This window comes from Styela clava, chromosome 15 (genome assembly GCF_964204865.1).
Source record: "Styela clava chromosome 15, kaStyClav1.hap1.2, whole genome shotgun sequence".
Lineage (NCBI taxonomy): Eukaryota > Metazoa > Chordata > Ascidiacea > Stolidobranchia > Styelidae > Styela > Styela clava.
In genome coordinates, this window is record NC_135264.1 from 49,894 (window position 1) to 65,411 (window position 15,518).

Consider the following 15,518-nt stretch of genomic DNA (forward strand, 5'->3'; position numbering starts at 1 on the left):
ATTCGAATATATGCCCAGCCCTACTCAGTATCCAGTAATTATTGACTCGATTAATTGATGTTATGTGTATAAACTTGCATTTTATGTTTTATGTAAATTCTAACGTAAATCGTAACTTTGCTCATGGTTTCGCAAAAACCTTTGCGGCCCAATGTGAATTTCGGGCTCGTTGCGGACAGGTTCAAACGCTCCGCGGACTCTGGTTGGGAAACACTGCACTAGTAAGTAGCTAGTGAACCAGAGATGTAGTTGCACAGAAAGAATATTTGTAGCTATTATTTATCAATTTGAAGTAATTTTCTTGCTTAGATGGGCTTTTGAAGGGGTTATATAATACAGTAAATCTTGACAAACTTCCGAAAATATATATTGGGTTTTATTTCATATTGCTCAAACTTATTACTACTCATATACTATCATGTATACTCGTACCACTTATGTCATTTTGAATGGAGCACCCATATCTTAAACTTGATTTGTATTACATATTAGGTTGTGGATTCTAAAATGTATGCATCTGCTTATCTTCAATAAATACTATGTTTATTTCGTTAGGCAATAAATCGCAAATAATTCTGACATAAATTGATATACATTAGAATACTTAATTCCATTGCAATTGGCAGGAAATCGCAAAGGACCAGAACTGGTCATGAGTCTACGACACTAAGTTTTAAAACGAATCAAATTAGTTAACATTTTAATAATCGATATCCAGAGCATTAGAGAAAGATTAGGGTTGTTATTTGTTTTTGCATTTCTTGCCATTGTGTGAGTGCCTGGGCAGATAATGTATTACAAACTTTCATCACCAGATGGAACGTGAAAGAAAACGATTGGAAGAAGAAAAAAGAGAGCAAGAAGAAAAGGAAAGAATTAAACAAGAACATGAGGTAAATATTATAATATATTCGATCATTTATAAATATTTTAGGTTCAACTCTTAAATAAAAGCACTTGTTCACAAGTCTAAATCTTTGAATACTTTTGGAAATATCACAGTACATATTGAAATATTTAACCAGTTGATAGTGGATGCCTGGCACTTAAACAGTTTGTATTTTTATAGTGGTAATAGGTGACAAAACATTTACGCATTTGAATCATAAATACGGATTTGAAGTTGTTCTTGGTTATATGTTCCTCTATATCAGGGGTGGCCAACCTTTCACATACCATGCGCCACGTTTTAAACATAATGTTTCAGATGCGCCGTAAATCTCTTGTATTCCCACGCCTTTTACCCACGTCATATTGAAATATTTAACCAGTTGATAGTGGATGCCTGGCACTTAAACAATTTGTATTTTTATAGTGGTAATAGGTGACAAAACATTTACGCATTTGAATCATAAATACGGATTTGAAGTTGTTCTTGGTTATATGTTCCTCTATATCAGGGGTGGCCAACCTTTCACATACCATGCGCCACGTTTTAAACATAATGTTTCAGATGCGCCGTAAATCTCTTGTATTCCCACGCCTAATGTCCGCTTCTTGTTGAAATTATATAAATTTATAATACACACACATATATCGACCCAGTGCTAAGTCCACTTTTCCAAAAAATGACATTTTTCAATTGCTGATTTTCCTGGACTTAGCTCTACATTTTGGTCTATTTGCCTTATCTCTAGGTGCTCTAGATCTCAAGACAGCTATGGACATAACCCTGCTTTTTTTAGGGCATTTGAGAACTAAACAGAGCTGTGTCTAACTGTCTACTATAGTGGACTTAGCTCCGGATAACTGCATTGTAAGTTGGGCTAAGTCCGTTTTTTGGACATAGCTCCTCTCAAAAAATATAATACAAAGCGCTAAGTCCATACCAGCCTCTATAATAACATAATAAAGGGGCCCTAAGTCCAATAAAATTGTTCCTGGTCCAGAAAATTGAGAGCCAAAAACGGTTAAGTCCAAAAAAAACCCCGCCAAAAAAAATTGGGGCGAAGCACAAATTTTTTTATACCATCTAAATATGGCCTTCATTGTAACTTTGGTGGACCATAAAAACTAGACATCCTCGATGTAAGGTATTAGAGAAATAAAAAAAAGAAACAAAAAAAAAAGTTTTTTGCGTTTTTCTCGGAACTAGAAAAATGAACTTAGCCCAATTTGGATTTCATGCGTCGATATACACTGTGATATAATCACATATAATCAGCTGTTTGGCCTAGCGTCGCGTGATTTTACTCCAGGCTTCTTCAAGATTAGTACTTGCGTCACAGCAAGCGATTTTACGCTTCGCTTTTGTTGACAACGGTCATTTAAAGTTTGGATGAAAAAGGTGGTATTTAGGGGTCATTTTCAGCATGTTGTGGGTTGATTTATTATTAAATTTTTAGGCTTGGGCAATTCAACTGGTTGTTCAATGGTTATTGGGAGATATTTGGGAAGTCTGGGCAATGGAAAATCCATGTTTCAAGCTGATAAATGACGATTTTCTATTTTTCCAGAAGTTCTGAACTTTTTACTTCAGTAGGGAAAAAATAGTAAATTTTACTAATTTTTGCCAAAAGTCTAGAATGAATGTCATAAAGTCCGTCCAAAAGCTAATGTCGATAATCGCCTGTTGTTTCTAATTCCAACAAGCCGTGTGTGGGCGACGTGGAGTAAGGAGAATAGATTTTAGGTACAATCAAAAGTCACCATGTAAATCACAAAAAAACGGCTTGGTGTGGAGAAGCCAAGTGCAATTAACAATTTTGGCATGAAAAGGGTGAAAGATGCAATGCGCCACCTCTAATCATGCAATGCGCCACGTTTGGTGCATACGCCATAGGTTGGCCACCCCTGCTCTATATCAATGATTCCCAACCTGTGGTATGTGGTACGCGAAAGTCTTCCGGGGGGTACGCGAGAGAATTCTGTTTTTTATTCAACCAAAGGAACTTTTAGTTTGCCTAGCTGCTAATTTCTCATTCTTCATGGGAGTGTGAGCAAAAATTCCCATCCTTGGTGATGTTCAAGTCGAAAAAACAAAACTGACTTGTTGACCTCATACATGACTCTCAATGCGCTGTAAGCAAATGAAATAAAAACCAAGAAAATGAATTATTGTTTGTATCTACTTCATTATGTTGTTCTCCTTGTGACTGAGGGTGAAAGAACAATCCCATCAACCTTGACTAAGGCCTCATAGTTTAAAAAAATTTGTTATTATTACATTTTGCATGAAGCAAATGCGTAATTATGACGTCATAAAAGGTTGGAGCGATTTGACCACCTTACCGCGCAAAATTTATGTAAGTGGTACGCCAGCGCTGCATAAAACCTCGAAATGGTGTGTGGATGGAAAAAGGTTGAGAAACATGGCTCTATATGAAATACGGTAATGGTGACAATGTAATGTGTAAAGTAAATACTATTTGCAGAAAAATATTTTATCACGTCCATCCCGTGCAATTAAAATTACTCATATATGTATTCATGTTAATTTTATATTATTTTATTATCAGTAGTTTGGGATATCATAGTATTGGTATCGATGCCTTCTCATTGGTATCGGGTTCGTATCAGGAATAAATAAGGTTATATTGGTTCATCTATACTTTTGAGTAAGTTGCTGTAAGTCATGATCTAGATCAGTGATTCCCAAAGTGGGTGATATCGCCCCCGGTGGGCGAAAACGATACAGAGGGGGGCGATTTCGCGAAACCTGTTTTTAGTCGGCGCATCGTGCACTTGATTACTGTACTCTGCGTGCTTTCGTAGGTTTGAATAACGTGGGCGAATATCAGACGCGAAAGGATTGCTGGACTCGTCTTCGCGGTAAGGTACGGTAGTTTGCGTATCCCAGTTGTCGGGAAATCTGTAGTAATCTGGCCCGGGACGCTGCACTGAATGGATCTTTTCCCGACCTTTGACCCCGAAAATTTTTCCCATACTTTACCATTCTAAAATTGTCGGTGATTATTTTAAGAGTGGTTTCGCGAGGTGTTGCCTATTAAATGAAGTATTTGTTCCAAACTATCATTCTACTTCATACCATTCAACAATCTGTTTTTTAAAAGTACCTGTAAAGAATTTTCTACACTAATTTTTGATTACTGTAATTAAACTGAAACTCCTAGGAGGACAAAGTGTTCATTGACTTATTTTATTTGAATTTCCGAAAAACAACTAAAAACTAACGAATATAATTCAAAATCGCGAAAATGAGGTAATGTTCCAGACAACGCCTGAATGTCTGTTTGAGTGAGGAATGTGCCTGAGCGGATGCGAAAGGTTTTATTAAGTACTAAATCAAGTTGTACTTTGTAATGCATTGTTACATTTATTTTTGCATCTTGCTGATTGGCCAAGTAAACAGGGAAGTCTTTGCCAGGGGAAACATCCAAGCGGCGGTTTTAACGATGAATTAATTTTATTTATTATCTACGCTCGAGGAGTAGATTACATTTTTTTTTTACGTAACAGAATTTATCGTGAGAAACGTTTAGACTAAATTTTATTATATTCTAAAAATTATATTGAACAGCTACTCGTTTAAAGAGCCTACAATTTAATTATATTTAGACGAATGGAAACATGCAGAAAAGTTGATGCTGAGTGCAGGGGTTTGATAGCGCAGTAAATATTCGGATATATTGCAATGCAATAAGAAAATCAAATTCATATTCTATTCGAGAGAATCACAACTGCTTAATTTTTGTAAGAATGTATCTTCTTAAAGAAAATCTTTATCAAAATTTCACAAACCATGCAAAAATATTCATTTCGATGTTTGAAAGTACAAATTTGTGCGAACAATTATTTTTGAAAATGAACATTACAAAGAACTAGGATTAGTGATGCCCATAAAATCTTCCAATCTTGGCGTCGTAAAGCTATCAAGCGTGATGCAGCAACAAGACAGTGTCACATTAAATGTCATTGTGATAATTTTTTAATAAGACAACTTTGAGTTCATGAATTGTCGGAATTTTTGCACGATGTTCCGTTTTTAACTTTCAAAAAATATATGTGATCCACAAAAGAATAGCAATCATAATTTTGTCCCGCGAGCGATTTAAATTTTGCCGACCCCACGAATCCAAAACAAATGGCTGATTAATTCTATGGACTGGTGATCGGACTGGAGGACGTGGTAGGATGAGGCGTGGGGGATGAATTTTACCGAAGACCCTATATATATCATGTATTTTGGTGAAGGTCGTCAGGCTGTAGGGATGAATGACATGTACCTAAATCATTATTATAAGTTTTGAAAAATTAATTTTGTTTTCATTATTTTAATGTGAAACGGGGTGGATTTAGGGAGTTATGTTATATCTCCGTATTATGACAGAGTACTGTTAGCCAACTTACACGTTTGTGAACTATTTTCATACTGGATGGGGATTGGTAACTGGACAAGAGGGTGGCGTTGTTGTTGATTAGGCCAAATTATCGACTTATCTTTTCCTATGATAAATATGAAATATTGTCATAATATATTTTAGGCCAAAATGAAAGCTGAACGTGAGGAAAGAGAGAGAAGAATGGCAGAAGGTGAAGCAAAAAGAAAAGAATTCAAAAAACAATCTTCATTAGATCCACAATCTCTTAGTTCAAAAGGAAATACTGCTGCACCGCTGGTAGAAAAGGTACTCTCGATTATATTTTAAAATTCTAATTATGATATATTTTCATTTTTCTGCATGGTAAAATTAACATAATATGAAAATGCTTATATTGGATGAATGTTGTTAGAAAAATGTTTCATTCCAGTATGGTATTGGTATGCTGAGAAGAGTGTGGATTCAAATTTTCCATTGTCAGGGAAGTTGATTATGTAGAAAAATCATGAAATATATGACATACATCACACAAATTGTGTCCCTACCTATTTAATTCAAGTATCTGCTACAACACTAGAAACAGGAAATATTTTATTTTGTATTTGCTAATTTTTATATGGGTGACTCAAGGTAAAAATAACAAAATTTAAAGCATTTAATATTTATTGACTTATCAGTAACAATGCTGATTCAGTGCTGAAGAATTTTGGGATATTACGTCACTTGATACATAGTAAGCACATTGACTTGCTCAGTGTATTACATCATACACAACTTCCTCTTCTGTGATATGCCAGTAATCAATTGGAATATAACGTTCCAAGTTCAGTAAAATTCGCTTCAAGGACATTAAGTCATGGTGCATGTAGCTTCGAAAATTTTCGACTATCCTTATTCACAATACAAGATAACTTTTCATCATTTTTTAAGATGCCATTCATCTGCAATTTAGTTGTTTGTTCTGTTATAGAATGTAATCCTGTATTATGTCTGCCTGAGTGGAGTGGCATTGTGTGTTCTCGCCATATATTCAAGTACCGGTAAATAAAATTACTAAGTAGGTTGGTAAGAGACAAAATTTCTCACAAAAATTTCCTTGTTAATAATGAATTTACAGTTAGTTCAATACCTTCAAAATTCATTGCTACTCAAGTTTTCCTCAGTTGCAGTATTCAACAAAATCCCTTATTATATTAGAAAAAAATAGTACAAATTAGAATAATCCATCATATTCAAGCTGAATTCCACACCATTGCAACAAATTGCTAGACATTGAAATAAAATGACCATCTAAGGGAATGATTTTTCTATGACTATGTTTTTGACACCAAATGCAATATTCAATCATTGATTTTATCTTTATATGATTACCGACATTACTCTTTGTCGTCGTACCTTGTATCTTTAAAAGGAAATGATACTAGTCACAACATTGCATTAAATTTGATCATAACATGTTGAGTGGCAAAACAACAGGCTAGTTTTAGTAGATAGGATGTATTCAGTAATGTCTAGTGAGATATAGGAAGACAATTATGTTCAATATGTCCGCGTTACAGAAATAGGTTGTTCATAAAATAGATGTTTAATAAGTGACCGATTTGGATAAATTAGGTGTTTTCAAACGATACCATTCTTTTTGAAAAATATTGATTTCTCAGAGACAGATTCTTCGATGTGTATGCATTTGCACATTCTTCGTTTTATGATTGGTAAATGCAAAATAATTTCTGTCAGGATTTGACATTTGTCTGAGCTGTGACAAATGCTATTTTTCTTAATTTTTTAAACACTGTTTTAGCATGTTTGTTAGGAATTTCCAGATGTTATTTTATATTTACAGTTTGATAAAAGCAAAATGTAGATTATTTATACCGACTTTAGTTATACATAGCAGAGTATGCTGTATAAAATTCGCCCACTTGATTTTGATTTGTATATATATATTTACGTAATGTTATGATTGGAAAAACATGGAATATTATGCAATGTGACTATTCCAATATTTGGTTTGTCACAGTATGTGAAATCAGTGATCCCAATGATATAATGTCAGCAGTGATGTTTATTGTGATTGCAGAAAGGCAAAAATCAAAGATATGGAAAGATGATGGATCTTATAATACTGTATTACTATTATTGTTAACTGTAACTTGAACCCAAGGGAACTTTGGTCTATCGATCAGTTTTCTGTGAGCTGACGCACTAAATTTTAATGCCGTTTGAATTTTTAAACCGAACAGGTTGGAAGCTATCTTCCTCGTTGCGTGTTCCCTAGAGAATTTGCTCGAACCTGCAATTTGAATGAGGAAATACAAACTGTTTCTGTTAAAGCTTATAATAGAAATACAATATTGATAGATCGTCATTTGTCATTAGCACCCTAGGGAGAAAGCAGATTAGATTTTTGAGCTTGAGAATGTAAATTTTTCATTGTGTTGAATGGAGGGTTTTATGGTATGTTAGTTGTGTTTGTTTAGAATAAATGCTATATTTTTGTAGAGTATCGGATTTTAAAATTGTTTTTGTAAAAATAATGCAATTTCCAGAGTGATGATTCACTGTCTGCAGTTGGAGATACTGTGAATGTGAAAAGAGGTTCTCACACAACTGAAAAATCAATAAGGCCTGTGGTGTCAAACTCTAAAGTTGATAGAGATTCAAAGAAAAAGATGTCATCACCTGCAAAGTCCCAAAGTTTTCATGTGCGGTCACATACAGAAAATCCAACTCGACCACTCACTCGTAAGAATCAAACTAGGCGTTCTCTGAATGCTATGGAAAAACAAGCTGGTGATCTGTACAGTTTTTTGTCGGAACTAGAAATGCAAAAATCTGCTGGTCCAAAACAATTGAAGGAATTTTTGGAATCAAGTGAGCGATCTGAAAAGGGTTCTAGTGATGTGAAATCTTTCCATACAGCAAAATCCCCCAGACCTACTATTCAAGAAAGAATGGAACATCTTGGAAAGGCCAGTGCACCTGCTAAGCAGCATAGTCAACAACAAAAACAGGACTTAGGAATGAGATCAACTCCAAAACCTCCCACTAGGAGTGATAGCATGAAGAAATTGGAAATGGCTCGATCCAAATATGCCAGTGGAGCTGTTGATAGTAGTCTGAACCAGATTAATTTGAAAGCGTATGACTCAATGAAAGTTGGAAGAAAATCGCCAACGGATGCCCTATCCAAGGTTACAGAAGAAACTGTTGCTGAAGATAAGACCACAAAAACTTCTTATAAAATGGAATATAATGGATCTAAGAATAACAATAAAGTTGACGGTGATGAGGCAGAATCTACTATTCCACAACAACATAATTCTGAATCTAAAAACTATAGCCAGCTTGAAGTTGACATTGATTGCTCAACACCATCATATGAGAGTGAAAATATTTCATTGCATGCTCCAAAAGCTGTGGCAGATTCAAAAATAATTAAGGTGGATAAAAGAGAGAAGATTACTATAGTTTCTCAAAAGCAGCCATCTGATAACAAAGCAGATAAAACTGCTCAAGCTCAAGAACCAGAAACTCGCAAGCCACGTACAAGAAGACGGGGAAGAAAGCCTGAATTGCTGCCTAAACCTGAATCGATATCTTGCTTCAATGAACCTGATGAATTCACAGTAAAGGTTGATATAAATATAAAAAGTTCGAAGTCATCATCTGAAAACAATGTCGGCCAATATGATCATAATTTTGAGGTTGTTGGGAAGCCTACTCAGAAGCAATATATTGTAGAGGAGAAGATGTCAAATAATGGCACTGATACGTCAAAAATGTTTGATGACCCCAAAAATAATGCCAGACATGACAATGACAATTTTGAAAAATCATGTGAAGAAAGAAGTTTTTCTGTAAAACTTTATTCCGAGGTCGGTGTTCGAGGGCGTAGATTGAAGAAAGAAGACAACGAGCCACCCACTGCCACACTCCTTAATTCTTCTATTGCGAATAAGGAAGATGACACAAGAAAATCACCGGTTTGTGTCTAAATTTAGTTTGCTTACTACTGAAGGCACATGCTGACTGACCCTTGTTACTGATGAACCTTTTGGCTGATTTTTTTCTTGCTTATCTTTATACCTTTTACTAATTTCATTTTGATTGGATTTTGCTAATAATTTGGTTTGGCATGTTTTGCTCTAATGCATGGTTTGCAGTTGCATTGCAGTTACTATTTAAATATTCTGCAATTTTAGCTTATTTCTGGAAATATGCAGTAGCCCATTTCAAAACTTGAAGGTTTATATGCTGGTGATTGGTGAAACTACTTGCCCAAGCCTTCAATTCTATTACAATTGTAGTCGCTGCTCATTGCATGTTCAACTTTTATTCAATTATACTTCTTTGACTATTTCTGTGGATTATCAACTGGTGTGATTGGTTAAAAATAGTTGGAAAAGGCATTGCAAGGTGCATGATATTTGATGTTTCATATTTAGAAGCAGGTTTTTCCATCAAACCATAGTATCAGGATATATTTGGTCACACTTTGTGGTAAGCCCCGTCCATATTGAGCAAGATATAAATATTCAAGTCATTTTATTTTGTTTAAAAATTCATCATCTTTCATACTTCATACTACGAGATGGTGTGGAACACTATAAAACCAGTTTGCAACAAACAGTTGCATAAAATCAAAATTACATTTTAAATAATTTCAAGTAACAAATATTTGGCATATTTTTGTACACAATATTGACATGAATTTTTTGAGTTGATGTTTGTGTTTATAAGATAGCTGGTGTATCTAATCATTATGTATATATATATATATTCATAATCTTGAATGCATATTGATTGAATAATTTCATCATAGTATTAATTCAAATTCACCATGCATGTCTCTTTTCCAAATTCCGGGTAACAAACTAATTACTTAATTTTCTTTCATTTTTTGTTTTGGATTGTTGAAACTTGAAATCTATTTTTTAGGAAAATATTTTCGGATTATTAAAAGAATCAATTAATGACTATCTATGACCTATAAAGTTTTAATTTCAACCATGATATTGATGATAATTCACGAATCGTTTTTTTTTATCGGCCATACATAAATCTCTTATGTTTTACTTGTCAATACACCGTTTTCCTGTAATTCTCATGAATTAACCTGCCTGCTTAATTTCTTTTTCCAATATTATTAATAATCTTTGTTCTGATGAATATTCATTCAAGATTATTTATATTTTAAGCAAACATGAACGACTGTCATTAATTTGTCAAATAAAAATTCATCAATGGTGAAAATTTGCCTCATGTTGATATAATTAGCTAAAGTGTGAGGGATTAGAAGAGATGCAGAACTGAAGTCACTTTTATCTAGTTATACGAACAACAATATTCCAAGAGAAATATAAAAAAAAATTATTGGATTTATCAATTTCTGAAATTTTTCAAATACTCAAAACATCACATTGTATTCCGATGATAACATAGTCAAAAGTATGATATTCAGGAATCAAGATTTTTTCATCTTTATAAGAACAAATACTAAAAATGCTCCTAACGATATGTTTCCATGGTTTTGGACTATGATATGGAGTGCAACAACTCTTCTAGACAGCAACTTCTTTTATTGCATATAATTATATTTGACTTGAATCAAAATAGAGAATTGTATAGATGCCTATCTCTGGTTTCCCCCTTATCTGGCCATTTGCTGCCCTTGCTTGCACTGCAGAATTCATATCTTCACTCAGCTGTCATCACACCAAAAATATCCCTCACATTGCAATGTCAAAGAGCGAATGTAATATGCATAGATTGACATTAACGTAGCTTGTAGTTTGAATAAATATTCAAATATAATACTTAACATACCTCTTGACTCGAGAGTGCACTAATAAAAACGTCAAACATGCCTGTAAAAATTGAAATGCCAAAAAATTTCATTCTTGAACATTAAATAATATTCAACTTTCCCATCGTGTTTGTACTGTTTGCAATGAAGACACTCATAGACGTTTTTAGCATTGGTGCAGAAATATTTCTAAATTTACTCTTGTATGGACTCTCTTTACTACAGTGGTGTGCAGACAACACTTATATCGTATCATTGGGAATCATCATCAACAAAACAACACAACCATAGTGAATTTTCCTATTTATTAGAACGCACCTGGTTGATAAACTATCAGGACAGAAATATGTTGTTTCAAAACCACTGCTCTGTTTTCAAGTGTTAGGGTTGAATGCTTCATTTCAAATTTGACATGCATATAAAATAATTCAATTCGAAAACTCTTTATTTCTGTATTCTGTGCTCTTGTCTTGCGCTATATTTCAATTGTGATTATAAGATAAATAAAATGTGGACCAATTTTATGAATATGCTGGAAGCTTGCAATGATAATTTGACACTTTGAAATATTATGAGAAAAATATATCCTGCTCACTGTTCATAAGAATGAAACATCAAATATCTTGCGTATATTGTGTCTTATTTATTGAGCATGCCTGAGTTTGTTCAGAGGCAAATAGTTTCCTGTTTCAATGTGTTTGTTCATAACTTTATATAAAGGCAGAAATGCATGTTATCAATATAGGTATGTTCATTAAATTCTAATATAATTTGAAAATTCACCTGTATGGCAACCATCTGAGCCTGTGTATGACAATAACTCAGCACAAGCAGCACAATGTTTCAGATATACTGGCACTAGTTATTATATCTTCGGTTGGATGTCAAGTACTCCCCTGTTATGAAAAAATGAAATACCTGTTATGGAAGATGTACACAACATAAAATGATAATCACCTTGTGTGGATTTTACCGATCAAATATAGTACAATATTATCGGTAACATATGCCTATTAAAAATAGTTCTAGTGTGAATAAGAATAAAAAATATAATTTAATATTATAATAGTTAATATATTTTATTTGAAATCTTTTTAGCATTCCTGGCCATATTGAAACTTCATTCTGAAATATCAGATGTACCCATTCTAAAAATAATTGTGTCGACATTGTTTGTATTAACAAAATATTTGTGCTGAAGTTGTTTGTATTAACAAAAATTTAATACTATTTAATTTACTATCTGAGATGAAATGGACTAACATTAGGGACATCTTTTACATATTAAAATCAAACTTGTCATGCTGTTCACTCTTGAGTGCTGTTTGTCTCAAGTATGTCGTTAATGGCAGGTTTATTAAGTTTCAATTCCTCAAATGGTAATTTTCCTGTGCTCTGCATGCGTTTTCTCAGCACTTCAGTGGTTGCCCATCACTTCGTTTAGAGATCAGTCTCTTTCACTTTTAAATGAGTGTGTGTGACATTGCTTTGAGCAAATTGTATTGAAAGAAAAAGTAATGACAATGCTTGATTTATTGCAGCAATTTTAAGAAACCATTATTGATTCTGACAGTAATTAAAAATGGATAAACTTTGATTTCAATTTTGAAAATGCGATTAGGGATCCCATATTTTGCATGGCGGGTCTGAATCCCAAGCTTGTCATGAATTGGAATAAAGTGGCTGTTTTTAAAGTTGACCATGCTGTCTCTATTCCAATCACATCTTACAGCCAATTGCATGCAACTTCCTTATTAACTATCACTTGCTGAACTTTTAATGACTTACATTTATTTTTGATTCCATTCGTCCGATGCCATCAGTAGCCAAGCAAATTTTCAGTTCTGAAATTATGAAAAACATACTCCCCCCCCCCAAAAAAAAATTACAGTGTACATTATATCTAAATAACTCTTCGTAATTAGAAAAAGCTTGAACAAAAATTTAGCATTCCTCTACATTGCATTGGTTTTAAATCCTGGTGATAACACTTATTATTTAAAGATATAGATGGATTACAAAATGATTTGATGTTATTCAAGATTCTGAAATTCAAAATTCTGTTTTATAATACATATAGCCTGAATTTAAAATGTTTTTGCATGTTTTCCAGATGCAAGCCTTGAGCAACAAGATGTCTGATTCGTGAGTAAATTTATAATTTTTAATTTTAAATTCTCTCTGGTATATTTAAAGCAATTCTATGACATGCAAACTTTTTGCTAATAAATTAAGAAGCCTATAAATTCAGTGGCTAATGAGTAATGATAAATGAGATTGAATTGTAAAAGGAACTTTCAACTATACTATATTCAAATGATGTTGATTTGGAATTTATTTTAAAACTCCATCTAATAGTGTAGCAGTTGTTCGACCTTCGTAAAGTGTGATTCAGTTCAAATGTTACATTAATATTGAATTAATCATTTTTATCATTGCATGTTGCAGACCAAAAACATCAAAACCTGTCGATACACAAGTTGCCAAACTCAGTAGTCTGGATGATCGTCTCAAGAATTATACCAACAAAGCACAAAAACAGGTATTGCCTTATGAAATTTTTCTATATCGTGAGATTTTGAGTGTCAGTATTAGAGCTCAACCGATATCACTTTTTCGCGCCGATACCGATATCATTAGTGGCTGATAACCGATACCGATATGCCAATTTTAATATAAATCCTACTGGAAGCCACAAAATGGGCTTTTATGATGTACCTCGTGACTCGTAAGTCTGTAGTTTCATTTTGATATTTATTATCATTGCAGTGAGACTTTTATTTAACTAACTCCAGTTAATGCTTGAACAAATGATATTCAGTAACTTCTCCTGCGTCTTCAATATCAGTCTAGCCTTTTCCAGGAAAAAGAATTTTTAATCTGACGTTGTTAAATACACCTGTGGGCAGGGGCGCAGCCAGCGGGGCTGGGGGTTAAATAGGTCGTAACACCCCGTTTGAGAAAAAATTTTGATGTGAAATTTCATCTACAAAAAAGCAACAGGGTCGTTTTGCGATCACGCATCATGGTTTCGCGGTTCAAGCGATATTATTCCGTGCGTTATCGCCGTAACGCAATTAACACCGCCAAACTTTTTCGTCTTCACAATATGTTATTTTTCATAGTTGGCGTTGATAATGATAAATAAGAATGTGTAATTGTTGATTGCAATTCCGGAAGGCGTATTTTCCTTTCTTTCCACGAAACAGACGTGAGACGAATTTAACTGCCGTTATGGGCGCTCAAAAGGAGAGAAGGGTAATAGCAGGGTTGTCCAAAACGAATCGAATATTCGAATATATTCGAATATCATAATATTCGAATACCTTTTCGGCTGATTTTCGAATAATTCCGAATAGTAGTCACTTTTCGCCGTAAACGTGGTGTTTCGTTTTACGGGACTCTTCAAACGACTTTTTACGCTGTCTCACGTATTGTAATGACGATGAAATAGAATCGGCACTTTGATTGTTTATATTCTGTGCGATCGTACGTCTCATAGTGTTGCGACACATTTGCACGTTTGCGTGGGTGGACATTGCCGACATTCGTCTACGAGGCTTTTAATTTACAAATTCATTTCCATCACGTTGAAAAATTGACAATTACCGCTTTTCTAGGCCCAATTTCATTTCTATGTGGCCTGCTTATTAGTCTTCTCAAGCCTGATTTGTGTAACCTTATATTTGGGTCTTAGGGTCTGCCAATCATGATATTCAATCGCAGGCCGGTATCGTTACTTTAAAGAGAAACATGGCCGCCGAGATAAAGTGATTTGTGACCCTTTCGTTTTGCCGATTCAGCAGAACACGACAGGGACGGGAAAACACAGCTGTGAAATAACCCGTGGACGTACAGTGTAGTATTTATCACATTCCAAAATTATTTTAACATTCGGGTTAATAGGTTGTCCAAAATGATTGCCGCTTTACAACTTAAATTTACCGCTCAATTGTTAATATTAGTTAATTCTGTGAGTATGATTCTACCAAACTAACATGATCTGGTTCTAAACATATAAAATTATTAGCGCATATCACAGGGACACAATTTTTCTACCAGTCTTATTGGAGGCCTATATGGAAAAAAAACTTTTTTGAGTGCTAAAAATAGACATCGTCCTATTTGCCATGTGGACTTATTAGCATCATTGTTACGATATCCAATAAATTGGCACAAGTTGGAAAAACAAGTTGATTTATTAGAAAATAATTTCTGGCAAATAATTTTGATAACGATAGTTAAAAGTATCGATCCTTTACCAGGATGATTTTTTGTTGCGCAAAATAATCCAATCCATGACTGGTACCAGCATTTAAAATGTCATGTCGAATTAATTTATTCCGTTCAACGTAACTCATGGTTGTATGGACAATCTGTGGACACAAAATGTGTGGTAAACTAACCGATATTATTAAATATTGATT

At 34.0% G+C, this 15,518-nt stretch overlaps 1 protein-coding gene across 1 annotated transcript in view; it reads left to right on the forward strand.

Moving 5' to 3' along the window:
- The window catches only part of LOC120333677 (uncharacterized), a 42,698-nt gene that overhangs the window by 19,126 nt on the left and 8,054 nt on the right, over positions 1-15,518 (forward strand). The window contains exons 8-12 of the mRNA XM_039401009.2: positions 816-893; positions 5,445-5,588; positions 7,832-9,268; positions 13,205-13,236; positions 13,540-13,633. Of these exons, the coding sequence (XP_039256943.2) occupies positions 816-893; positions 5,445-5,588; positions 7,832-9,268; positions 13,205-13,236; positions 13,540-13,633 (1,785 nt within the window). The remainder of the gene's footprint in view (positions 1-815; positions 894-5,444; positions 5,589-7,831; positions 9,269-13,204; positions 13,237-13,539; positions 13,634-15,518) is intronic.